The sequence below is a fragment of the Zootoca vivipara genome, chromosome 9 (genome assembly GCF_963506605.1).
Source record: "Zootoca vivipara chromosome 9, rZooViv1.1, whole genome shotgun sequence".
Taxonomy (NCBI): domain Eukaryota; kingdom Metazoa; phylum Chordata; class Lepidosauria; order Squamata; family Lacertidae; genus Zootoca; species Zootoca vivipara.
In genome coordinates this window covers 1,033,453-1,060,936 of record NC_083284.1, presented here as the reverse complement: position 1 = coordinate 1,060,936, position 27,484 = coordinate 1,033,453, and the positions used below count along the sequence as shown (strand labels likewise).

General features: G+C 48.1%; 1 protein-coding gene across 4 annotated transcripts in view; it reads left to right on the top strand.

Annotated features, from left to right (window-relative positions):
- Positions 1-14,939: 14,939 nt before the first annotated feature.
- Positions 14,940-27,484, top strand: part of IDH3B (isocitrate dehydrogenase (NAD(+)) 3 non-catalytic subunit beta) — a 29,562-nt gene continuing 17,017 nt past the window's right edge. For 2 of the 4 annotated variants that reach the window (XM_035139966.2, XM_035139885.2), the window contains exons 1-5: positions 14,940-15,041; positions 19,397-19,474; positions 26,536-26,634; positions 26,913-27,033; positions 27,294-27,354. In XM_035139966.2, coding sequence (XP_034995857.2) covers positions 14,949-15,041; positions 19,397-19,474; positions 26,536-26,634; positions 26,913-27,033; positions 27,294-27,354 — 452 coding nt within the window. In that variant the 5' untranslated portion in view covers positions 14,940-14,948. Of the gene's footprint in view, positions 15,042-15,163; positions 15,333-19,396; positions 19,475-26,535; positions 26,635-26,912; positions 27,034-27,293; positions 27,355-27,484 lie in introns of those variants that run through there. The other 2 variants (XM_035140119.2, XM_035140039.2) reach the window with 2 other exon arrangements.

Below are 27,484 nucleotides of genomic sequence, written 5' to 3'. Positions count from 1 at the left end.
GTACTTAGCTAACTGGGAACCTCTGGCATTCAGGGTTTTAAGTTCCTAGCTAGTATTATACAACCCCACTGCCCGTTTGTAAAGTTTACTCGATACCTTTGCCAAAAAAGGATTAGTGGTTGGTATTAGGTGCATCAATAGAGATAAATGCCAGTGGATTCTGTACCAGGAGACCTTGCAGAAATAGAAAGCGACCCTCTGTTAATCCAGACTTGGAAATAAATACCAGACCAGCTCGCTGTTCTACTACCAAGCTGTGGGTGAGTGAGGTCTGGGTTGAAAAGAGTTGTTAGAGACTTAAGGGGAACCATGAAGTGTCTTAAACTGCCAGCTGACAACAACCCAAAGTATTAGAAATCTGTCAAGGATTCTTCAGTTGTGATTCCTGCTTTGCAGGGGGTTGGACTAAATGACCCTTGGTGTTTCATACAACTCTAAATTTCTATGTGTCTATGATTCTATTCAAGAGAGTGAGATTCATCCACCCTCTCTCACACATTTACCCTTACCTGTTGCTATTATTTTAGGTTAGAGTTTGCTGGGTATTCAGATTGTTTAGCAGATAACTGTAGAAAAATTTTCCTAAGGATAGTGTTGCTCAGCTTTAGGTTCTTGCAAGTCCTTTTGAAGCTGAGCTAATAAGCACACACCATTTAAAAGGATGCCTTCACCCTCTTCCAAATCACAGCATTCACTAGGTTAGAGAAGCAAAAAGTGTAGCCCTCCTGCTTCTCCAACCTAGTGAGAAGCAGCAGTCATTCACCTGGACAATGATATGGAGGAGTACATACAGGTGAAACTCGAAAAATTAGAATATCATCAAAAAGTTCATTTATTTCAGTAATTCAACTTTAAAAAGTGAAACCAATATAGAAGATTTTATTTGTTGTAATTGTGGTGATTATGGTGTACAGCTGAAGAAAACCCCAAATTCACAATCTCAGAAAATTAGAATATTAAATGAAATTAATAAAATTAATAAAACAAGTTACAGGTAGGTAGCTGTATTGGTCTACAAAAAATAAAACAATTCCTTCCAGTAGCACCTTAGAGACCAACTAAGTTTGTCATAGGTATGAGCTTTCATGTGCATGCACACTTCTTCAGTGTAACAGAAGTCACCAGACCCTTATTTATAGTCAGAGGGTGGGGAGGGGTATTACTCAGAAGAATGGTGGGAATGGGTGATTGGCTGATAGGAGTGGTAAACCTGTTGACGACTGTTAACGACTGCAATTGGTCTTGCAGGAAAAAGCAATGGGTGAGATGGCATAAGAAAGCTTTATCATGTATAATGAGATAAGAATCCAATGTCCTTATTCAGACCGGGTCTCTCCATGGTTTTAAGCTTGGTAATGAGTAGCATTTTTTAAAAAATTGCATTTTTAAAAATTTTGCATTTTAATTTTTTTTAAAAAGATGATCCTGTTAAGGTGCTACACCCAATATGCCAGCAAGTTTGGAAAACTCAGCAATCGCCAGAGGATTGGAGGAGATCAGTCTACATCCCAATCCCAAAGAAGGGCAGTGCCAAAGAATACTCCAACTACCACACAATTGTGCTCATTTCACACGCTAGCAAGGTTATGCTCAAAATTCTACAAGGCAGGCTTAGGCAGTATGTGGACCGAGAACTCCCAGAAGTGCAAGCTGGATTTCGAAGGGGCAGAGGAACCAGAGACCAAATAGCAAATATGCGCTGGATTATGGAGAAAGCTAGAGAGTTCCAGAAAAACGTCTGCTTCTGCTTCATTGACTATGCAAAAGCCTTTGACTGTGTCGACCACAGCAAACTATGGCAAGTTCTTAAAGAAATGGGAGTGCCTGATCACCTGTCAGGGTTGAGACAGATGACTAGGAAGAGTGGTGGCTAGCCCCCCCTGACGAGCCCCCACAGAGGCAAGCCCCCACAGAGGAATCTAAGGAATTCACACCTGGGGAAGACTGGTGGAGGCACTCCTCGGAAGAAGAGCAATCTGACAGGGAGGAGGGAGGATCAGAACTGCAGCAACAAGTCGATCCAGAACCAGGCCCCAGTCAGGCAGGTTATCAGATGACCCCTTCCCCCCCTCCCTTCTCTGCAAAGGAACGCAGAGCTGAAAAACGCCGGCTGCAATTGGAAACAGCTGCAGCTCATAAAAAGAGGGGGAGGGAACCTGCTACTTAAGAGAGAGGTCAGCTGGCCACTCCTCAGCGTCTGCAACGTCGTACTGAAGTGCCTAGCTCATCTTGTCTTTGGTTCCTGTGATCTTGATCTGGCTTCCCTGACCTCGGCTTTTGGACTTCTGGCTTCCTTGACCTCGGCTTTTGGACTTCTGGCTTGACTGACTTTGGCTACACTTGACTCCAAGTAAGACTTCTGGCTTGGACTGACCTTCTCTACTCTTGACTCCTATGTAACTGCCTGACTTCAACTGACTCTGACCAGTCTATTGACCTTGGCTTGTCCGACCCCGTCTGCTGCTCTTCAGTGTGCCTACTTGCTGGCACCTTAACATCACCTCATCTGTCTCCTGAGAAATTTCTTTGTGGGACAAGAAGCTACAGTTAGAACTGGATATGGAACAACTGATTGGTACGGCAAGGTTGTATATTGTCTCCCTGATAAAGGCTGGAGGTTGAAACCTTATGAAGAAATTAAAGGGGTGCTAACAGGATGGATACAGTATCACCAAATAAACGATGTACTCAGAGAAGATAGGAAAATAGGATTTGAGGATAAAAGGTCCAAATTTCAAATAGAAGTGTTAGATGGTAAAACAAAGCTTCTGTCAAAAATGTATGATTTGTTGTTAGAATGGTATACAAAAGATGAGTTGACAAAAGAGGTGATGATTAAATGGGCAAAGGATTTTGGGCATAATATTGAATATGACGAGTGGTTGAAATTATGGAATCAAACTTTAAGATTCTCAGCATGTACTGCCCTGAAGGAAAATGTATATAAGATGATGTATAGATGGTATTTAACACCAGCAAAATTAGCCAAAATGTATAGAATGAGTGGTAAAGCATGCTGGAAGTGTAAAGAGAAAGATGGTGAATTTTATCATATGTGGTGGACATGCGATAAAGTTAAAAGATTTTGGGAGATGATCATGGATCAATGCCTTGTCGTGGCGAAGGGGCTTGAATAACTCAGAGAAGCTATGAGCTATGCCATGCAGGGCCACCCAAGATGGACAGGTCATAGTGGAGAGTTTTGACTAAACGTGATCCACCTGGAGAAGGAACTGGCAAGCCACTCCAGTATCCCTGCCAAGAAAACTCCATGGACAAAGACAACAGGCATATAAAAGTTATGACGCTGGAAGATGAGCCCCTCAGGTCGGAAGGCGTCCAACATGCTACTGAGGAAGAGCGGAGGACAAGTAGATTCAGAGCTGATGAAGCGGCTGGGCCAAAGCCGAAAGGACGCTCAGTTGCGGATATGCCTGGAAGCGAAAGGAAAGTCCGATGCTGTAAAGAAAAATATTGCATAGGAACCTGGAATGTAAGAACCATGAATGGAGGTAAGCTGGATGTGGTCAAAAATGAGATGACAAGAATAAATATCGACATCCTGGGCATCAGTGAACTAAAATGGAAGGGAATGGGCAAATTCAGTTCGGGTGACTATCATATCTACTACTGTGGGCAAGAATCCCGTAAAAGAAATGGAGTGGCCCTCATAGTCAACAAGAGAGTGGCAAAAGCTGTAATGGGATGCAATCTCAAAAATGACAGAATGATCTCGATACGAATCCAAGGCAGACCTTTTAACATCACAGTAATCCAAGTTTATGCACCAACTACTGGTGCTGAAGAAAGTGAAATTGACCAATTCTAAGAGACCTACAACACCTTCTAGAAATGACACCAAAGAAGGATGTTCTTCTCATTACAGGGGATTGGAATGCTAAAGTAGGGAATCAAGAGATAAAAGGAACAACTGGCAAGTTTGGCCTTGGAGTTCAAAATGAAGCAGGGCAAAGGCTAATAGAGTTCTGTCAAGAGAACAAGCTGGTCATCACAAACACTCTCTTCCAACAACACAAGAGACGACTCTACACATGGATATCACCAAATGGGCAGCATCGAAATCAGATTGATTATATTCTCTGCAGCCAAAGATGGAGAAGCTCTATACAGTCAGCAAAAACAAGACCTGGAGCTGACTGTAACTCAGATCATCAGTTTCTTATAGCAAAATTCCAGCTTAAACTGAAGAAAGTAGGAAAAACCACTGGCCCGTAAGATACAATCTGAATCAAATCCCTTATGAATACACAGTGGAAGTGAGGAACAGGTTTAAGGATTTAGATTTGGTGGACAGAGTGCCTGAAGAACTATGGATGGAGGCTCGTAACATTATCCATGCTTCTCCATCTTTGGCTGCAGAGAATATAATCAATCTGATTTCGATGCTGCCCATTTGGTGATATCCATGTGTAGAGTCGTCTCTTGTGTTGTTGGAAAAGAGTGTTTGTGATGACCAGCTTGTTCTCTTGACAGAACTCTTTGCCCTGCTTCATTTTGAACTCCAAGGCCAAACTTGCCAGTTGTTCCTTTTATCTCTTGATTCCCTACTTTAGCTTTCCAATCCCCTGTAATGAGAAGAACATCCTTCTTTGGTGTCATTTATAGAAGGTGTTGTAAGTCTTCATAGAACTGGTCAATTTCACTTTCTTCAGCACCAGTAGTTGGTGCATAAACTTGGATTACTGTGATGTTAAAAGGTCTGCCTTGGATTCGTATCGAGATCATTCTGTCATTTTTGAGATTGCATCCCATTACAGCTTTTGCCACTCTCTTGTTGACTATGAGGGCCACTCCATTTCTTTTACGGGATTCTTGCCCACAGTAGTAGATATGATAGTCACCCGAACTGAATTCGCCCATTCCCTTCCATTTTAGTTCACTGATGCCCAGGATGTCAATATTTATTCTTGTCATCTCATTTTTGACCACATCCAGCTTACCTCCATTCATGGTTCTTACATTCCAGGTTCCTATGCAATATTTTTCTTTACAGCATCGGACTTTCCTTTCGCTTCCAGGCATATCCGCAACTGAGCGACCTTTCAGCTTTGGCCCAACCGCTTCATCAGCTCTGAATCTACTTGTACTTGTCCTCCGCTCTTCCTCAGTAGCATGTTGGACGCCTTCCGACCTGAGGGGCTCATCTTCCAGCGTCATAACTTTTATATGCCTGTTGTCTTTGTCCATAGAGTTTTCTTGGCAGGGATACTGGAGTGGCTTGCCAATTCCTTCTCCAGGTGGATCACGTTTGGTCAAAACATAACTTCTCTAAGTTATTTAAGCCCCTTCGCCACGACAAGGCAGTGATCCATGAAGGGGTTAAGCTTGCTAATGAGTTGCAATTCAGCAACTTCTCTTTCCAGTCTGTTTCTGATTTTTTCTGTAATAAAACGGCTGCTTTGAGATCTTGTATAGAATGGCCTGGGAGATTGAAGTGTTCTCCTACTGGTTTCTCTGTCTTGTGATTCCTGATGTCAGATTTATGTCCATTTATCCTTTGGCGTAGGGTTTGGCCTGTTTGTCCAATATAGAGAGCTGAATGGCACTGTTGGCATTTGATGGCATACATAATGTTATAAGATGAGCAATTAAATAGTCCTGAGATGGTATGTTGGATGCTGTTTTGGGCCAGTAATGATGTTGTCCAGGTGTATGTGGCAGCAAAGTTGACATCTGGGTTTATTGCAGGCTCTGGTACCAGTGTCCATGTTAAGTCTGGTGGCTGTATTATTGTGGGTGAGGAGTTGTTTAAGATTGGGTGGCTGTCAGTAGGCAATGAAAGGTCTTCCTCCCAGAGCTTGAGAAAGGGAGCTGACGTTGTTTCTTGTTCAGGAGTGGCTTGACAAGAAGAATATGACATTTGAAGCCCATCTCCGGGATCCGTCTGTGTGTGGTGGCTCTTGATGCACTAATTCCAGCCTCAGTCCACTCCTTTGTGAAAGTCCCCAACATGTTTGAATGGCCTTTTCCTGACAATCCTCTGCAGGCTGCGGTCATCCCTGCTGCTTGTGCACCTTTTTCTTCCACACTTTCCCCTTTACATAACTTTCCATTAATGTGCTTTCATACAGCACATTGGGAACATCCAACTTCTTTTGCAATTACCTTTTGAGGCTATCCCTCCTTTCTGCACAACTGTCAGGTCAGCAGCCTTTCCCATGATTGTGATTCCTACTGAAGCAGAGTGAGAGACCATTTAAAGCAGGGTCCCCAGACTACGGCCCAGGGGCCGGATGCGGCCCAATTGGCCTGCCAATCCGGCCCGCGACGACCACCGCCGCCCGCCGCCAACCCCCACTCTTACAGCGCGCAGGGCGGCAGCGCTCTTCCGGGTCGGGAAAAAAGCGCCGAAAATCCTTTGTGCGCATGCGTATGGGCCTCTCCCAACCCGGAAGAGGTCATTTCTGGTGCACTTCCGGGTCGGGGGAGGCCCATACACATGCGCACCACGGATTTTCGGCGCTTTTTCCACCCTGGAAGCGCGCCGCCGCGCCAGTAAACGCCCGGGCGCATGCGCCCAGGCGCGCACTCCCCCGCCCGCCGGCCCGCACAGGCGCGTGCTCCCCCATCCTCCGGCCCGCCGCGCAATCAGCGCGGTGGGAACCGGCCCAAATGCCGGTAAGTCTGGGGACCGCTGATTTAAAGTCTCAGGAACCCTTTGCAGGTGTTATGGATTGAGTAGCTAAACACTATTCAAATTTTCTGAGATTGTGAATTTGGGGTTTTCTTCAACTGTATGAGAAGAGAAGAATCCTTGGAAAAGACCCTGATGTTGGGAAAGATTGAGGGCACTAGGAGAAGGGGACGTCAGAGGACAAGATGGTTGAACAGTGTTCTCGAAGCTACCAACATGAGTTTGACCAAACTGCGGGAGGCAGTGGAAGACAGGAGTGCCTGGCGTGCTATGGTCCATGGGGTCACGAAGAGTCGGACACGACTAAACGACTAAACAACAAAATGTCATAATCAGCACAATTACAACAAATAAAGGCTTGACATATCTCGCTTTGCATGTCATGAGTCTATCTCCTATATTGGTTTCACCTTTTAAGTTGAATTACTGAAATAAATGAACTTTTCGACGATATTCTAATTTTTCAAGTTTCACCTGTATGTAGATCCTTGGTAGTAGAGAAAAATGCATGCAAAAATACATTTGAAGAAGGAAAGAATTAATTATGTAAACTGAATCTGAAACTTTTTGGAAGTCATACCGTTAACAAATGCATAGTTGCCAAGTTATCCCTTTTTTTAAGGGATTTTCCCTTATGCTGAATAGGCTTCCTCGCGAGAAAAGGGAAAACTTGGCAGCTATGAACAAATGTTTCTTCAAAAACTTACGTGAATGAAGCTATAATCCCTGACAGGCATGTCCATGTCACTCCCTTGTCTTTAAAGAGTCCAATCCAAAACCACCTTTTACGGTTTTTTACTTCCTTGATCACAAATTGCTGGGGTGGGGTGGAGAGAAGGAACAAACAGAACATCATTCTAGACGTTGTCCTTTCTCTTGGAGACTATATCCTTTTACAGACATTCAACCCCTTTAATGGAATTTTTGGTCTGAGATGGATGAGGTAAAAAAGTGAGGTAAAAGAGGTACTGTGATATAAATCCATTCTCAGATTTGTCTCCCATTGGGAATGGGTCCCTCATATCTCTAGATACCAACTGTATAGGAAGGATATAGGTAAAGGTAAAGGGACCCCTGGCCGTTAGGTCCAGTCGTGACCGACTCTGGGTTTGTGGCACTCATCTCGCGTTATTGGCCGAGGGAGCCGGCATACAGCTTCCAGGTCATGTGGCCAGCATGACAAAGCCACTTCTGGCGAACCAGGGCAGCACACGAAATGCCGTTTACCTTCCCGCTGTAGCGGTTCCTATTTATCTACTTGCACTTTGAGGTGCTTTCGAACTGCTAGGTTGGCAGGAGCTGGGACCAAGCAATGGGAGCTCACCCCGTTGCGGGGATTCGCACCACTGACTTTCTGATCAGCAAGCCCTAGGCTCAGTGGTTTAACCCACAGCGCCAGCCGCGTATAGGAAGGACATACTGTACGTCAAATGGGGTCTTGAGTTGAGCAAGCTACAAATCCCTATATTCATTCAAAGTGATTTACGTAAGGGGCAGAGCCTTCCACAGAATCATTATGGTTGGTGACCCTAAGCACCAATAATAATTTTGAGTGACAGATTCTACCTTGTTGGACATGCAAGAGCAAAGGCGCTCATGAATTGGTACCCACATAAATTTTCTGTACAGCACCGCTGAGGGCATTGCCTCAAAGCGGGCTCTAGAGAAGGCCCATCTATAAGCTTTGTTAGAGATGTTAGATAAGTAAGGGGCAGCTGTAAAATTAGGCCACGATTTTAGACATCTATAATTCTCCGGGAGTAAGGCATCTTCTTGTAATTCGACATCGTAAAGTCTCTGAGTAATAATTATTTTTGCCTTAGAATAGAATCATAGAATCATAGAGTTGGAAGAGACCACAAGGGCCATCCAGTCCAACCCCCTGCCAAGCAGGAAACACCATCAAAGCATGCTTGACATAAGACTGGGCCCAAGACAAAACCCTAGCTTCAGCTGAGCAGGCGGAGGCAGCACAGCCCGGCGGAGCACGAGTTAGGCGTTCCGCCTGCTGCGCCGTGCCCTCACTCCAGCTCCCCGTCGTGCCCTCCGGCAAGGCCAAGCACAGCGGGCAGCCAGAGGGCGCGGCAGGAAGCTGGAGGGCGCAACGCGGCGGGCGGGAACGGCGAACTCGCGCTCCGCCAGGCTGTGCCGCCTCCGCCGGCTCAGCCCCGCTGCTTTGGGGCGAACAGCGAGGGAGGGCCTTGTTCAGAGTTCCATTAAAAAGATCTTCAGGATTTAGGCAAATTTGTTTGAACTTGTTAGTTATTTGCATAAGCCAGGGTGGATAGGGAACTGCGGCCAGGAAATGAGGTAACATTCCCTTTGGATTGTAATGGACTTTCAACCAGAGGGATATTGCTTGCTCCCAGACTTTTAATTCCACTCTGGGAAGTCCTGCCTCTTGCCTTAGCACTGTATTAGGTGTGCTCTTTGGGGTACCGAATAGTGATCTTAAAAATATTGATTGTACTGTTTCATGGGTCTTAAGATTGGCAGAAGGTCCGATTTGAGAGCCATACAGGAGCCGGGCTAAAGATTTTGCCTGAAAGATTTTAAGGCCATAGGAAGGAAGCCGGAGCCTTTTCTTCTGAATAATCTAAGGGTGGCATTTGCACTTCTTCCTGCTGAAGTAGCTGATGCGGTCAAGTGTGTTGACAATTTGGCATTGTAGGAGAAGGTTATGCCTAAATATTGGAAGATCTTAGTTTGTTCTATGGCATTTCCCTTTATACTCCAATTGTCTTTCTTGAAGGAACGGTTGAAATGTACAAAATTGGCAAAATTAATTGTTAAGAATTTGGTGTTGCATTGGACGCTAAACTTCCCTAAGGCACGTTTCAAACCAACTTTAGTTTGAGAGAGAAGAACAGCGTCATCCGCACACATTAGAACTGGTACTTTTTTACCACTAGAAAACACGGGGGCGGGGGTATCAATTTCATGACAGCATGTGATCAGAGAATTAACATAGATGTTGAATAAAAAAGGAGCTAGTAAACATCCTTGTCTAACCCTCTCTTTGAACTGGGATTCCTCTAGAAAGTCTGCCGTCCTGTGCAAATCTTATCTGAAGGGTATTATTTTCATGAAGCTTAATCATCAGAAGTAATAGCCTTCTGTTAATACCCATGTTGGCCCAAAGCCTACCCCTAGACACAGAATCAAATGCTGCCTTTAGGTCCACAAAGGCACATACAATGACTTTTTCCAATGTTTCATGTATTTATAAATAAAATAATCTAACACTAAGCAGTGATCAATAGTGGAACGTCCAGATGTAAAGCCTGCTTGTTCAATTTCTAGTAAATCATTATGGTCCAACCATTCACACAATTTTAGGCACAGATGTTTTGTATATAGTTTTCAGACCACATTCAGAAGACTAATTGGTCTATAGTTAGATCAGAGGGATTGGCCTTTTTAAGTATAGGAACAATTATGGCCAGTCCCCAGTCTTTAGGAATTTGAGCTGTCATATCTATACAGTATATGAAAATAGATTTGCGAGAACCGGGGCCCACCAATTTATTTGCACTTTCAGAAGTTCAACAACAATGAAATCACTTCCTGGGGCTTTACCAGGTTTCATTTGTAGAATTAACGAAGTGATTTCCGATTCAGATATTGGGGGCCATGGTGCAGCATTATCTAAATAAATCTCAAGAGGCGCGGGATGCCATTTGTCCCTAAACAACACTTTATAATGCTCTTCCCATATATCTGCAGGGATTGTTGTGCCCTCATTATGTGATTTGGTTTGGGTGGAGATAATTTTCCAAAAACTGACATTGTCTTTTTCTATGGAGGCTTTAATGAGGGCCTGCCAGATAAGAGAATCTGTGGCTCTTTTTTTGGTTTTTAATAGCTCTTTGTAATTCTTTTTTTAAAGTTGTAATTCAAATTTAGTAATTGGATTAGGATTTTGCTGGAAGACCTTAAAGCATTCTCTGAGTATAGGTTTTGCCCGGATACATTCACAATCAAACCATTTTTTATTAGTAGAGTATTCATTATGCCAACCTAGCAGTTCGAAAGCACGCCCAAAAGTGCAAGTAGATAAATAGGAACCACTACAGCGGGAAGGTAAACGGCGTTTCTGTGCACTGCTCTGGTTCACCAGAAGTGGCTTTGTCATGCTGGCCACATGACCTGGAAGCTATACGCCGGCTCCCTCGGCAAATAATGCGAGATGAGCGCACAACCCCAGAGTCGGTCACGACTGGACCTAATGGTCAGGGGTCCCTTTACCTTTACCTATTCATTATGGTTAGAGCTTCTAGGTCTTGAAAGCAGCTATTGAAGTTTTCGGGTTAATAAGTTATATTGATCAATTGGGGAAGTCTCTTTGACGTTGTTGGAGGTCAAATTATCCCAGAAGAGCTGGCCTTCTGTCCAGAGGCTAAACCTGTTATTGACATGAGGGGACCATTTGATTCTGGCTCTGCCTCTTTGTTGTAAATCATAAAATACGAGTGCCTGTGGGGCAAGCCCACATCTGGTGGGTCCCCAAAATTCAGTCCTTTTGAGATTTCGGGGTAATTGGTCACTTTCGGTTCTTGTATCTACCATAAATTCAATATGTTCATCAAAAAGATCTTGAGAGATAAGAATATAGTCGATAACAGATTGCCTAAAGCCTGACCAATAAGTAAATTGACCTGGGCAGTCACCCGAAGAGAGGCCATTTAAAATAACAAGGTTTAACCTAAATGCCATTTGGAAAAGGCATGCACCAGCAAGGTTAGCAACTGGGTCAAGTGATCGGCGCCTGAAGAGAGGCCAAGATTCATCATTTGCATTTAAGACACCTATTCCCCTTTCATTGATCAGCTGTTCGGCCTAACCTTGCATTAAAGTCCCCACCAATAATTAAAGAGGCTGAAGGGAACTTGTCTGTGACAAAGAGGATGCAATCTTCCAGCTCCTTCCAAACATTTTTCAGATCAGATTGTTTCATAAGAGGGTGAATATATACATTGATGCTTATGATCTTAAAGTGGGCAGAGAATATCTTGACAGCCAAAATCCATTTTTTATCGATTTTCAATTGTCTAGGGTAAGTTCCTAAGTCTTTCGGCACGAAGGTGCTCAAGCCTCCAGCAGGTCTTCCCCCTTTTGGGCCGACTGAAGCACAGGAGTGGAAAGCAAAATAATTATGAAGTTCAAACGGATTTTGCATCCAGGTTTCTTGGAGCAGGATGATCTTAAACTGTGACACGTAGTTTAAAAAATCTTTGTCCATTGTTTTTGACTGCCATCCAGCAACATTCCAGGACAGTAAAAGAGGTGGGAGTCATTTCATCTCCTCAATAGTATCCAAAGCCCTCCGGGGTCATGGAAGATGCACCCATTAGATGGTGAGTTCTCTGCTAACGGGACGCCGCAGGGTTTTCAGCATGGACTTCAGTTGGGCAAGATAGGGGTACTGTATATATTCAGGTGCCACCAGAGGAATTTCATGTCCCGTTTTCCAATCAGGGTTCGATGGAATATTCATCTTATTTGTGAGCTTAAAATCTTCTGAATTACGAAGACAGAGTAATAGCTCATCCAGTCTGTCCGTTATCTCTGTTTGTTCGAATTTTGGCAACTGAGAGAAGGATACAAGTAATTCCTGCTCCATGGAGTTCTCTAGGTGGGTAGCCTTTGTTAGGAGGGGAATGGGGGTCCCTGTCCAGCTAATTAAATCTGAGGTCGGAGATGTAGAGCTCATAATAGATGGGGAGCCCTCATTTTTAGCTGCTTTCCCTTTAAATGAGGAGTAAGGTAGGAGAGGGCAAATCCTAGTGTCGATAAAAATTATTGTGATAAAATTTCCATAATTAATCAGAGTACTTCGTAGAGACATCAAAGAGGTTGGAAGCTTTTTGGATTCAAAGGAAAGCAGTACTCTCTGCGTTTGTGGCCTGCTGTAGATATGGGTAAAGGATTTCAAATCGATGGAGTGGGGGTTTACTCCTCCTTGCATCGTGCGTGGAAGACCAATTAACCACCTGGCCTCTGAAGGGGTGGACAATTAGACAGAGTTTAGTGGCTTGTGTGACGAACCTCCTCCTCTCTATTACTAAATGAGACACAGGAATCCAGAGGTGAAGCCACACACACTCTTTCCCCGCCGCCTCCCAAATAAACCACTTTATTCTTGGGAGTTTATAAGTAAAGAGACTCTCCCTCCAGCTCACGTGGCCTGGTATCAAAGGAAAACTCTAGGCTGTTTGTTAGAATAACCTCCTGTCGCCAGTAAAGGGTCCCTGTAGAAGTTTGCCCCTTTCCACACTGGCAACTTGTTGACACTCCAGGTTATCTTTCTAAGCCTCCTCAGCGTTACTCTAAGACACGGACTTTTGCCTCCTTTCCTGAGGTAAATTTGGTCCTCACCACTTCTGTGAGTCCTGATACCTTGCTGGAAAAATAATGACGATACTTCTTGGCACAAAAGAGAAGATTTTTTATTAACCTTAGAACATAGTTATTTAATTAACGTTTCATGAGTTTATAAGAAGCATTTCGGTTGTAGGTAATCTCTGTCAAACCCTTAACATCAAGCCTTCCTGAACCTCCTCTAGATTCCCACTCTCCTAGCCTCCCATCTATCCACTCCCTCCCCCTCTCCTCAACTGACAAAACCCGCTGCTCCCTCCTTTTAAACTGGGAAGAGTCCCGCCCCCATCAGAATGTTATGTCAGTCAGGCTGGAGGTGGATTAACTCTTTCCCAGCCAGGTAGGAATAAATATTTCAAAACCGTGTCAATCTGTTACAGCTTGCAGCGAGAGATTACTGTATAGGAAGATATGGAATGTAGTTCTTCCTGAATTTGTTCATTTTCGTATTTGCAGCCAATCTGTGAGATTGAGTGTGGTAAAATCGATGCTCTGGGCATTTGTTCGGCCCTGGCCTCCGGTAAAGCATCTGAGGGTCTGTCTTTACCATTTTGAGATACAAGAGAGACAATCTTCCACTGTGAGAAGCGAAGTTACAGGAAACCAGGAAGAGGGTTACCAGGAACAGTAAGAGCTGTTCGGCAGTGGAATTTGCTACCAAGGAGTGTGGTGGAGTCTCCTTCTTTGGACGTCTTTAAGCAGAGGCTTGACAGGCATATGTCAAGAATGCTTTGATGGTGTTTCCTGCTTGGCAGGGGGTTGGACTGGATGGCCCTTGTGGTCTCTTCCAACTCTATGATTCTATGATTCTAGGGCCTTTTGGGTAGTGGCACCCGTCCTGTGGAACGCCCTCCCAGCAGATGTCAAAGAAATAAACTGAAATATCTGACTTTTAGAAGACATCTGGAGGCAGCCCTGTTTAGGGAAGCTTTTAATATTTGATTAATTATTGTCTTCTAATATTTAGAAGCCATGGGGCATCCAAGGCCGGCTTTGTTGGGGGGAAACTTCAAGCAGGATCTGAGCCCAAGAGCAGCCTTCTCCCCTCCTGTGGGTTCCTGCCACTGGCACCTGGCCCCGAACTTCATCTCTCTTATTATTACTATTTTATTTATGATTTTCAGTTTTATGCATTTCAATAATTTTACTATCATGTCAACATTTGAAAACTCGACTTTCTTCCCCCTCTTTCAGCGGTTCCTTCAATTTATTTTTTAATATTTTCTGCATATCCAAATTAACTTAATTTGCTCCTTTATTCATCTACTGTACTTTAAATCTCTACTCTGCTAAAACTGCAGGTTATTACCGTGATCCTGCCCGTGTCCTTCTCTGTTTACAGTTTATCCATAACTTCCATCTCTCAGGTGGGGGGGGGGCACCCAGGAGGCCAAAGTGATGGGATGTCTCTGGAGGCCTCGCCCTCTGCCCTCCCTCCCTCCCTCCCGGCGGTGTGTGTGTGTGTGTGTGTGTGCCTTTTCAGTGGGGTGGGTGGGTGTGTCTGGCCCAGAGGAGCCCCAGAGCTCCCGGCTTCTTGGCCGCCCCAGTTGGAGAGCCCAGTGTCCAGTGGAACTCCCTGCCACTGGAGATTGGGCAGGGGGTGCCTGCCGGGCAGAAAACTTTCTTTTTATTCCAGGCCATCAAGAATTCGTCTTTCTACAGAGGCATTTGAACTTCGGATTTCAGCCTGTGTGGTAGGGATTTTACTGCAAGGCTTTATTGCTGCAGGAAGTACTGTAATAATGTGCATTTTTATGACACAGAGGCATAATAATAATAATAATAAACATACACACATATATATGTAGGGCACGGGGCGCACACGTGTGCGCATGCGCGGGATGTCAGGCTTCCATGACGGAGAGGGATTCCGGAAGCGGACCCTTGGCGCCGCTCTGCCCGCGCTCACTCGATGGTGGCAGCCTTTCCGAGCCTCCTTCCGGGCCGCGGAGCATTGTGGGGCGGCAAGATGGCGGCGCTGAGCGGTGTCCGGGCGGTTGCCAGGGTGAGTGAAGGGGAGACGGCGGCCCCGCGGGGAGGGGTCTCTGGGAGGTGCCTTTTGGCAGGAGGGCCCCCCCGGCTCCTCCTCTGTCAGCCCCTCCCGCCCCCTTGCAGGGCTTCTCGCTGCTTCTGGGACGTCCCCCCCCCTCCTTTGTCCTCTCCGGAGAGCTCCAGGGGCCCCGCGCAAATGAATTGAAACAAACAATGGAGCTATTATTGTCACGGATATGACCTCTGCTCTTTTTAAGCAGCATTTGAACACGGTTTGACATGGAGTCTAACTAGTTTCAAACAGGTAGGTAGCTGTGTTGGTTTGCCGTAGTCGAAACAAAATTTTAAAAAATGCCTTCCAGTAGCACCTTAAAGGTAAAGGGACCCCTGACCATCAGGTCCAGTCGTGACCGACTCTGGGGTTGCGCGCTCATCTCGCATTATTGGCCGAGGGAGCCGGCGTTTGTCCGAAGACAGCTTCCAGGTCATGTGGCCAGCATGACAAAGCTGCTTCTGGCGAACCAGAGCAGCACATGGAAACGCCGTTTACCTTCCCGCTGTAGCGGTTCCTATTTATCTACTTGCATTTTGACGTGCTTTCGAACTGCTAGGTTGGCAGGAGCTGGGACCAAGCAATGGGAGCTCACCCCATCACAGGGATTCGAACCGCCGACCTTCTGATCAGCAAGCCCTAGGCTCAGTGGTTTAACCACAGCGCCACCTGGTTTGACACCAACTAAGTTTGTCAAAGGTATGTGCATGCACACAAAAGCTCATACCAATGACAAACTTAGTTGGTCTCTAAGGTGCTGCTGGAAGGAATTGTTTTTATTTAGTTTCAAACAGTCCCTGTTGATTTTCAGATCCCCGTACCACACTTGAATCAGCACCTGAATGAGCTGCTCTGTAGTTGTACAGTCTACAGCATGGAGGTGACTTTAGCCTGCAAATTCTCAATGGGATTTACGCCCAGGGAATTCCCTGGCCATTCAACTACCTGTACAGTATTTGCTGCTCTGTCCTGAATTTCTCCCCCACTTTAAATGTGTGATGGGGGGCTAGGTCCTGCTGCAATATCCCAGTACCATTTGGAATAACTCTCTTTTGTAAAAATGTAGAAGGTAAAGGCCCCTTCGCCACGACAAGGCATTGATCCATGAAGGGGCCTTTACCTTCTACATTTTTACAAAAGAGAGTTATTCCAAATGGTACTGGGATATTGCATTATGGTGATATTTTGAATTATGGGATATTTTGAATTATGGTGCTGGAGGAGACTCTTGAGAGTCCCATGGACTGCAAGAAGATCAAACCTATCCATTCTGAAGGAAATCAGCCCTGAGTGCTCCCTGGAAGGACAGATCATGAAGCTGAGGCTCCAATACTTTGGCCACCTCATGAGAAGAGAAGAATCCTTGGAAAAGACCCTGATGTTGGGAAAGATGGAGGGCACTAGGAGAAGGAGGCGACAGAGGACAAGGTGGTTGGACAGTGTTCTCGAAGCTACGAACATGAGTTTGACCAAACTGCGGGAGGCAGTGCAAGACAGGCGTGCCTGGCGTGCTGTGGTCCATGGGGTCACGAAGAGTCGGACACGACTAAACGACTAAACAACAACAGAAGGTAAAGGATCCCTGACAGTTAACTCCATTCAAAGGGTGACTATGGAGTTCGGGTGCTCATCTCGCTTTACAGGCCAAGGGAGCCGGTGTTTGTCTGCAGACTATTTTTCCAGGTCATGTGGCCAGCAGGACTAAGCCGCTTTTGGCACAACGGAACACCAAAACCAGAGCAGTGCATGGAAACGCCATTTACCTTCCTGCCGGAGCGGTACCTGTTTATCTACTTGCACTTTTTGGCGTGCTTTTGAACTGCTAGGTTGGCAGCAGCAGGGACCAAGCAACGGGAGCTCACCCCATTGTGGGGATTCGAACTGCCAACCTTCTCATCGGCAAGCCCAAGAGGCTCAGTGGTTTAGACATACTCAATAGAAGCTCAGTATATTGTGGCGAGCGCATCATTCCTTCTATTTGCTGCAGTCTTCCAACACCAACAATGATTAACTGACTTTTCATGTTTGTTTTGAGTACAGGATTACGAGTAAGATAGAAAACATGCTTTGTTTCAATTAATTTGCACAAGGGTGTACAATGCCCACCACAACAGCCCTGCCAGATAGGGTCAGGCAGAGAGGCGGTGGCGGGCCCCCAAGGTTGCACCCAGTGGGCTTCGTGGACGTGTGGGGGCGGGATTTGAACCCTGGTCTCCCCAAATCCTGGAAGCCATTCAATGCCCACAACAGCCCTGCCAGGGAGGGTCAGGCTGAGAGGCAGCAACGGGCCCCCAAGGTCATCCCTTGGCTTAATGGCCAAGGGATTTGAACCCTGGTCTCCCCCAGGTCCTAGTTTGACACTCTAGCCCAGTGTTTCTCAAACATGGGTCCCCAGCTGCTGTTGGACTACAACCCCCAGCATCCCTCCCCACTGGTCCTGCAACCACTGGATGATGGGAGTTGTAGTCCAACAACAGCCAGGGCCCCCAAGTGAGACCCCCGCCTCAAGGAGTTTGCCTTCCGAGTCTTCCTGGGGAGGGAGGCCCCAGGGATGGCTGGCACATGAGGAGGTGCCTGGGCCCCAGCACTGCGTACCCCCAAAGAACTTGTGAAAACGGCAGCCTTTCAGGAAGAAGTTTGTCTCTAGAATTGTTTATTTCATAAAATGTATACGTGGCTTGATTGTAAGAAAAACACCTCAGGGTCGTTTGCGAAAAGATAAAAAAAATCAAGAAAAAATTACAATAGCTTAAAGCGTACAAGAAGCTGAAATACTGAGATGGGTTAAAATTCGCATCTGGGTAGGCTTGTCTAAAAAAGAATGATTTTAGCAGTGAAGGTGCCTGCTTGATATCAACAGGCAGGGAGTTCCAAAGTGCAGGTGCTGACACACTAGATGACTGAGTTCTTACAAGTACAGAATGGGTATTATGTGGCACTTGCAGTAGTGCTAATTCCACCAACTGATCTTCTAGGTCAACTAGTTCCCAGTTGCAAAGAGCTTTAAATACTAACAATAACACCTTGGACTCGGCCCAGTTGCAAATCTGCAATCCGTGCAAATCTAAAATAAGGCTTCCTGCCAGAGATTGAAAGATAGTTAGCATAATGACTGGGGCTGGTGGGAGTTGGGGGTGTCCAGCAACATCTGGAGGGCCAAAGGTTCCCCATTCTGACCTGCGGAATTCACTGTCACAGGATGGTTTTTTTTAATTTTTATAGTATTTTTATTAAATTTTCAGCAAAAATAAAAAGCAAGCAATAACAAACACAGAGAAACTTATACACAACAACAATATCAAATCCATAAAATGGGATTCTCTGAATCCCGCTATTTCCCCCCTTCCTTAAATTCCCTTTTCAACTGCATGCCATTTCTACTCCAAATTATTTTTTCTACCTCAAATTTCCTGTATTAATTGTAAAGTTACAGGTGTTCTTAAAATCCTGCCAATGTATTAACCTGTTTACAATACTTTTGCAAACACATAATAAACATTTCCCATTCTTTTTAAAATTTCTTACCATCTTGATTTCTGAGCTTCCCAGTTAGTTTTGTCATTTCAGCATAGTCCATTAACTCACTGTCTCAAGATGTATTGGTGGCCACTGACTTGGATGCTTTCGAATGCGTTTAATACAATGTTATGCATTAACCATGATAAACAAGAGAAACCTTGATGCCACTCTGAATGTGCCACTGGTTTGCTGGGGGGAAGAAATTGGGGGTGCTGTTTCCTACAGTGCCCTCTTGTGGGGTTTCTGGTGGGACACCGGGAAACTGGAAAGAAGAAGAGAGATTTCTGCCTTAGTAAAGTCTTAAGGAGTAAAGCTTGAGGTTGAGTCTTGCTTATATGGGACCAGCTCCTTATATCAGAAGCTAGAGCCCATTTAAAGCCCTAAATGGCCTTGACCCAGTGTACCTGAAGGAGCTTCTCCACCCCCATCGTCCAGCCCAGACACGGAGGTCCAGCTCCAAAGGCCTTCTGGCGGTTCCCTCCATGCGAGAAGTGAGGTTACAGGGAACCAGGCAGAAGGCCTTCTTGGTGGTGGCGCCCGCCCTGTGGAACGCCCTCTCATCAGATGTCAAGGAAATAAGCAACTGCCTGACATTTAGAAGACATCTGAAGGCAGCCCTGTTTAGGGAAATTTTTAATGACTGATGTTTTAATGTATTTTTAATCTTTTGTTGGAAGCTGCCCAGAGTGGCTGGGGAAACCCAGCCAGATGGGCGGGTAGAAATAAATTATCCTCATCCTCATCATTGAGAAAGGGCCCTTCTTTGACCCTCTGCCAGCATTCCCTTTCTCTTGCAGGGTCTTGTGCTCTCGCAGAGCTGTGGGGCATGGAGGGGCCTCGGCACCTCAGCTGCCGTTCTGCAGAAGCCAGCCAAGGTAAGGCACCTCCTCTCCCTTGGGGCGTGCGGAAATGCTCTCCCTCCAGCTCCAGGCTTCTTCTGTTTATTGATGACGTCTCTATGTCACAATTCTGTGTTGCAACCAACACCTGAAGCAGTATATGAAATTATAAGAGAGCTGTGATTCATCTGCAAAAGGAGGCTAAAAATACTGCCATCCCTTACAGGGTTGTTGTAAGGGCTACCAATGTATGTGTAATGCTTTCTTTGTTCTTTTTTTTTAAAAAAAAAATCATGTTATAATGTATATAAAACTGAAAGAACAATTGTAATGAACAGATGGAAATGAAAAAATGAAAAGCAAATCTGTGAAATAGGCAAGTAGAATGAGTACAGTTGCGCATGGGTTAAAATGACAAAAACCAAGTTGGGACTATGTTATCTGCTTATCAAGTATAGTTCCAGATTTGTCAGGCTGGTTATGAGGGTTGTGTGGTGCTTGATATCCTTTGGGAAAGCTCAATTTAAGTTTAGTTATAATTTTCTCACTTCAAGGAAAGGACCTTAAATTAGAGAGAGAGAGAGAGAGAGAGAGAGAGAGAGAGAGAGAGAGAGAGAGAGAGAGACTCACTTGCTTTGAATACCCAGAAGGAGGAGGAGGAGGGACCATTTTTATCTCATTTATTAAGTCCAGGATAAGAACACCCTCCCAGCAGTGGAACATCTTTGAGGAGGGAAGGGTCTGGGAGAGCACCTGCTCTCATTGCACAAGGTCCTAAGTTCAGTCCCCGGTGTCTCCAGTGAGGAGGATCAGGAATCTGAAAATGATGGGAGACCCTCCTCTGCCCAAAGCCCTGTGTCAGAGGGCCTGGTATGGCTACTCTAGAGTAACGACTCCAGCATGGTCTTTTAAGGTTTTTATTAAGTGCTGATTATTTACAGTGTTCAGAGCAGTAAAAATACATCCTTAAGGTGAGGTGTCTGAACTCCCGAATGGCGATTGGCGCGTTTTCTTCCAGCACCACAGCTTTGGCAGACCCAACCTCTTCCCCCTACGTTTGCGTCGCAATTCGGGAGTTGGGGGAATTGGCCTCCCCCCTGTGCGTCCAACTTCCTGTCCCACCTGCGGCCTGGGCTCCACAACCTTGCCTGAGCCTCGGACACCACTTCCTGACTCTCCGCTGGAGGCAGAGCTCTCCTTACTCTCTCCCGCGCTTGGGGATGGGCTGGAACTTAAGATGGGAGGGACTTCCCTGTATCCCTCGTCCCTCACATCCATCCCCCTCCCAGGCTCCTCTCCCCCCCTTCCTAGTGGCTCTCCGCTTGCTGGGGACGAGTGAAACCCCAAGAAGTCTGTGGCATCCGAGCCTGTGGGTGTAAAAATTTCCCCCCAATCCTGCGATCTTTCTCCTTCCCCCTGAGAAGACGGGAATCCCAAGAAGTCAGTGGCGTCAGAGCTGGTGGGAGTAAAAATGTTCTGCCAGTCCTCTCCTGCCTCTGACGTCGTTGACCTCGGTGAAACCCACACCTCTTCTTCCGTGTCCTCAAATTCCGCTTCCCATCTCCATGGAGAGCTGCTGCCTGCTATCCCTTCCTCCTGCCTCTCCCCCTCTCCCTCCCTTTCCATGTGCCAGGGCTTGGGCCTGTGGGGGAACAGGGCGTGGAACTCTTCCACTAAAAATTCCTCAGGTACTTCTGTGGCCGGTATCCACTCATTGTGGGACGGCGGAGTGTCCTCCCATGCTATCAGGTACTCCAGTCCTCTCACCCCTCTCCTTGAGTCTAAAATCTCAGTTGCCTCATTGAGCTGTCGGGCGTCTCCCGTCTCTCCCCCTCCCTCTGGAGGTTGATCGCTGTCCCTGAACCTGGTACTTTCCCTGTACGGCGACAGCAGCGATCTATGAAACACTGGGTGCACTCTCATGTCCTCCGGCAGTGCTAGCCTGAAGGCTACCGGGTTGACCTGTTGCGTGACCGTGAAGGGGCCCAGCCTCCTGGGTGCTAACTTCTTGCATCGCCCCCTGGTGGGAAGACCTTCCGAGGATAACCAAACCTTGTCCCCCACCCTGATGACCTCTCCCGGTCGCCTGTGGCGATCTGCCCCCTTCTTGTACGCTTCCTTGGCCCTCTCCAAGTGTTCTCTGAGCTGCTGGTGCACCGTCTCCAGGTCCTCTGCCCAATCCTCTGCCTGTGGGCCCTCTTCCTCCTCCTCCCCCTCCCTCTCCGGGAAAGATCTGAGGTCGCGCCCGTAGTTGGCCTTAAAGGGCGACACCCCTGTGGAGACGTGCACCGCATTGTTGTAGGCAAATTCTGCCAGTGGTAGGCGATCCACCCAGTCCGTTTGCCTCTGGCTGACGTAACATCTCAGGTACTGCTGCAGAATGGCGTTGACCCGCTCCGCCTGTCCATTGGTTTGCGGGTGCCTAGCCGTCGACAAGCTGACCTCCACCTGCAGGAGGTTCATGAGCCGCCGCCAGAACCTGGAAACAAATTGGCGGCCACGATCCGAAATAACCCTTAAAGGCAATCCATGCAGTCTGAATACGTGGTCAACAAACAGTTTGGCCGTCTCTTCTGCCGAGACCGCCCTGGCACACGGTATAAAATGGCACATTTTGGACATGAGGTCCACCACCACCAACACTGCGGTCTTGCCCCTGGACGACGGCAGGTCTGTGATGAAGTCCATGGACACTACTTCCCACGGCCTGTGCGGTGTGGCTAAGGGCTCCAGCAAACCTGCTGGTGGCGCTCTGACCACCTTTGCTCGCTGGCAGGTGTCACATCCCCTTACATACTCCCGAACATCCTCCCGCACCCCTGGCCACCAGAAGTGTCTCATGACTAGGTGAGTGGTTTTGTCCCTTCCAAAATGACCCGCCGTTGGGTTGTCGTGCATCTGCTTGAGGGCCTTACCTCTCAGCTGTTTGGTTGGCAGGTACAGGGCTCCCTTGTAAAAAAGCAAACCCCTCCTTTCCTCAAAGTCTTTGGCCTGCTCCCCCCCCCTCTCAGTTCTCTGAAGATGCGGGTGGCAAATTCATCAGCTGCTGTCAGTGCTGTGAGTTCTGCCTCGCTCACCACTGCTGCTCCGCAGGACCATGCTGATGGGGGGAAAATATGCCTGGGTGCCGGTGGCAACTCCTCCTCCATGTACTCTGGCTTGCGGGAGAGGGCATCCGCCCTGACATTCTGCTCTGCCGGGATGTAGTGGATGGAGAAGTTGAAGTTCGAGAAGAACTCTGCCCACCGTATCTGCCGCTGGTTGAGCACCCTGGCAGTTCTCCAGAACTCCAGGTTCTTGTGGTCTGTGCACACCTGGATGGGGTGCTTGGCGCCCACCAGGAAGTGTCGCCAGTGCTGGAACGCAGCGTGGATCGCGAGAAGTTCCCTGTCAAACACTGTGTAGTTGCGTTCCGGCTGGGTCAGCTTCCTGGAGAAGAAGGCACAGGGTCTCCACTCTCTGTTGGCGTCCAGTTGCAACAGAATCGCTCCCAGAGCCTTGTCCGAAGCATCTGTTTCCAGGCGTAGGGGCGCATCCTGCACCACGTGGAACAGGTGCTGGTCTGAAGCGAATACCCTCTTGAGGCTTTCGAACGCTGCTTGCGCCTCTGGTGTCCACCGGAACTTCTGCTTGCCTCTCAGGCAGTCGGTGATAGGAGCCGTGACGCGAGAGAAGTTCTTGATGAACTTCCTGTAAAAGTTCGCGAAGCCTAGTAGGCGTTGGGCATCTTTGCGCGTCCTGGGGCTGTGCCAGTCCAGGATGGCCTGCACCTTGTCCTTGTCCATCGCCAGCCCCTTGTCTGACAGCTTGTAGCCTAGGAAGTCCACTTCTTTGGTGTGAAACTTGCACTTCTCCAGCTTCACATACAGGTGGTTGTCCTTCAGGCGCTGCAACACCTCCCTGACATCCTTCACATGCTGCACTGGGTCATTGGAGTAGATAAGGATGTCATCCAGAAAGACCAAGCAGTTCTTGAAGAGGAGGGACCCCAGGACGTGGTGCATGAAGGCCTGGAAGCATGCTGAGCCCCCTTGCAACCCGAAGGGCATCACCAGATATTCAAAAGAGCCCAGAGGCGTGAACATCGTGGTTTTCCATTCATCACCCTCCCGGATCCTAATCAAGTTGTACGCCCCTCTTAGGTCGAGCTTGGTGAAGATCTTGCCCCTGCGTGCCGCTGTCAGGAGATCATCCACTCTGGGCATGGGGAAAGCCACTGGCTCTGTCACCGAATTCAGCCGTCTAAAATCCACCACCAGACGGCGCTGTTGCGTGTCTTTCTTGTCCACCCAGAAGACCGGGCTGCCCCCTGCTGCCTTGCTTTCTCTGATGAACCCCCGCTTGAGGTTCTTGTCGATGAAAGCGCGCAGATCCTCCAGTTCCTGATCTGACATGGCGTACAGCTTGGCTGGGGGTATAGTTGCCCCTGGCACCAGGTTGATCTGGCAGTCAAAAGGCCTGTGTGGGGGTAGGTGGTCGGACTCCGCTTCGCTGAAGACCTCCTGCAGGTCCCAGTACGGCTTGGGTATTGCCTCACCCCCCTTGACGTGCATGGTGGCCACCGTGGCTATCGGAGGCCCCTCCCCTGGTTGGTGCTGCATGCAATGTTCCAGACAAAAGTCCGATCCAAAAGTGATGCATCTCTGGTGCCAACTTATGGAGGGGTCGTGGCGCGTCAGCCAGCTCATGCCCAAGACGATGGGGGGGTCTGAGATGGTTGTGACGTTGAAAGCCAGTGTCTCTGAGTGCCTTCCCACCGTCATTCTCATGGGGGGGGTTTGATGCGTGATGGCCCCTCCCAGCAGCTCTCTGCCGTCAATGGTGGCCACGTGCAGGGGAAAATCCAGCTGCAGAAGTTGGATCTGGTGCTCTTCCGCAAAGTTTCTCGAGAAGAAGTTGGCTGAGGCACCACTGTCAATTAAGGCGAGGACTGTCAGGGGATAGCCATTTGGGAGCGTGAGCGTGACTTCTAGAACCACTCCTGCTCTGGGAGGGGTGGGCTGGCTGTGCTCCTCTCTGTGCGGGTGGGCGGGCGGGGGCTGTTGTCTGCTGACTGTGCCTGGCCGCTCCCCCTTGTCTCCTGCAGCCAGGCTGTCTCGTTTCCCTGCTGTGGTGCTGCGTCAGCTGGGGAAGGTACAACCGTTCCCGCCTTTCCTTGCCACTCTCTGCGATGAGGGCAGTCTCTGACGCGATGCCGGGGGGAGTTGCAGAGAAAGCAATTCCCGCCTCTTCCCTCCTTGCGTCTTGGCGCCGCCGGGGTTTGAAAAGCCCGCGCGCGCGCTCCTCCGATCTCCATCGGTTCCGGCTCTGGGCTTGGCCTGGGCGGGTGTGGGGGCGGGCCCTGGGGTGGGGTTTGGTGATGTGGTCTGTCCTGGGAGCGTGGGAACCAAGGTTTTGCTGCGCGCGTCGCTTGTTTGTCATTCCATCTGGATTCCTGTCTCACCCCCACCGCTAGCGCCGCTTTGCTTAACTCATCCATAGTTCGCGGTTTGGGACCTCTTGCCAGCTCATCCTTAACGTCTGCGTGCAAACCCATGTAGAAGGCTGATTTCACTGGCTCACTTTGCAGATCCCACCCCAGTTTGTGCACCAGCATGGTGAATCTCGCCCAGTAGTCCCTAACTGTCGATTTTCCTTGTGTTAAGTTATGAAGCTCCTCTTTAGTGGCCTCCATTTCACTGTCACTAGCGTACATTATTTTTAAAGCTTCTAGAAATAATTTTGCGTTCTTCATGCAAGGATTTTTTTGCGCGATGAGCGGTCTTACCCATTCTCGGGCGGCCCCCGTCAAATGCTCTATGATAAAGGAGACTCTGTGCGCGTCATCTGGGAATTCTGCTGCATGCAATTCCAGCGCATAATTTATTTCTGTCTCGAATCCTAGGTACTCCCTAGGGTCGCCGCTAAACTTGGTGACTAGGCTCTGTCCCCTTCTCACTTGGACTAGCTGCGGCTGGGGCACCCCCCCACCTCTAGCGGCTTTCTCCTCTTCCAACTTTTTCTGTAGGTCCAAAACCATCACCCTTAGCTGTTTCTCAGTCTCCTCTTTTGTCCTCACCTGGTCCACCAGCTTGTTCAGCTCCTCCTGCGCCCCTCGCGCTTCCTCCTGAGCGGCATGCAATTGCTGCTGTGCGTGCGCTGTGAGGTTCTGCAGCTCTTGCTTCGCTGCTTCGGCCTCCAGCCTCCAATGCTCAGCCTCTTGAGCGCTCATCGCTGCACTCCAAAGTAGCCAAAAAAAAGATTCGGGAGTTGCTGTCAGAGGGCCTGGTATGGCTACTCTAGAGTAACGACTCCAGCATGGTCTTTTAAGGTTTTTATTAAGTGCTGATTATTTACAGTGTTCAGAGCAGTAAAAATACATCCTTAAGGTGAGGTGTCTGAACTCCCGAATGGCGATTGGCGCGTTTTCTTCCAGCACCACAGCTTTGGCAGACCCAACCTCTTCCCCCTACGTTTGCGTCGCAATTCGGGAGTTGGGGGAATTGGCCTCCCCCCTGTGCGTCCAACTTCCTGTCCCACCTGCGGCCTGGGCTCCACAACCTTGCCTGAGCCTCGGACACCACTTCCTGACTCTCCGCTGGAGGCAGAGCTCTCCTTACTCTCTCCCGCGCTTGGGGATGGGCTGGAACTTAAGATGGGAGGGACTTCCCTGTATCCCTCGTCCCTCACATCCTGGAATGTTGCTTCCTGGCCAGAGAGGCTGGCCTGCTGAGGCCGCTTCCTATATTTGCTTGGAAGTTGCTTACTATCTTTGTTTACACCCTTCCTAAAAGTCTCCCTCATTGGAGGTTTTTTTAACAGAGGTTAGATGGCCCCCTCTCAGGGATGCTGTAGTTGTGATTCCTACATTGGGGGGGGGGCTGGACCAGATGACCCTTGGTGTGACAGTTTTATGACTTAAGTTTTTTAAAAAGAGAGATAAATCTGTGCCAGTCCTGCCAGGGTGCTCATTTAGCTGTAGATATGATTTGCATAATTTTCCCCAGCTTAGATGGTTGGTTTTTTTAACCCCTTCTAGAGGATGGGGAGTAAAAACCAGATCTGCTCTCCTTGCTATAAGGAAGAGGATGGGTGTGACTCTGCACTCTCTCTCCTAGGCGGAGAGCTTTACCTCAGAGGGGGTCTTCCCAGTCACCATGATCCCAGGGGATGGGGTGGGCCCCGAGCTCATGCACTCCGTCAAGGAAGTATTCAAGGTAAGAGCGCTTGCTTCGCTTGGTGATTTCTCAAGAGCTTGGCTTTGGGGATATCTCGCGTGGGCTGGGAGGAGGCAAAGGGCTGTCTGTCTGAAATGCTCCTAGTCTCTTGCGCTGAATGAAGCCATGGCAACTATGAGGCGGAGAGGGATGCCCCCGTACTACTTTCTTCTGCATGGGACGAAGTCAGAGATCTCCAGGGGCAGAAGGGGCCCACCCTGGCCATGTGACCCAGCAGGAGGGCACCCCACCTTCTCCTCTCCTGTGTGTTTCTGCAGGCAGCCGGTGTCCCTGTGCAGTTTGATGAGCACCACCTGAGTGAGGTGCAGAACATGGCTTCAGAAGAGATACTGGATCAGGTCCTTGGCTCCATGAACAAGAGCAAAGTGGCCCTCATTGGTACGGCGTGAGGGGAAGTTGATGGGCAAGGGCTTGGCCTGTTAGCTAGGGATGATGGGAATTGTAGTCCCAAACATCTGGAGGGCCAGGGTTTGCCCATGGCCGAGATTCTGGGCCATGCCTGATCTCCTCTTGCAAAGAGACGCTTTTCTCTGGGCTGCCCCTAGTGAGGTTTTGGAAACTCCCGGTTCACACCTTCAAGGGGGCTCCCATCCCCTTCTTACCTTGGGGTCTTTTCTCACTATCTCTTGCCATTGCAGGAAAGATCCACACCCCGATGGAATACAAAGGGGAACTGGCCTCTTACGACATGAGGCTCAGGTAGGTTTTGGCAGCCTCGTGCTGGGTAGACTAGATAAACTTCAAATGCCGCCACCATCCAGCTAAGGGCATCCAATTTGCTGTTGTCTGCAAGGATTGAAAGGTTGTGCTTACCTAAACGATGCTTTTA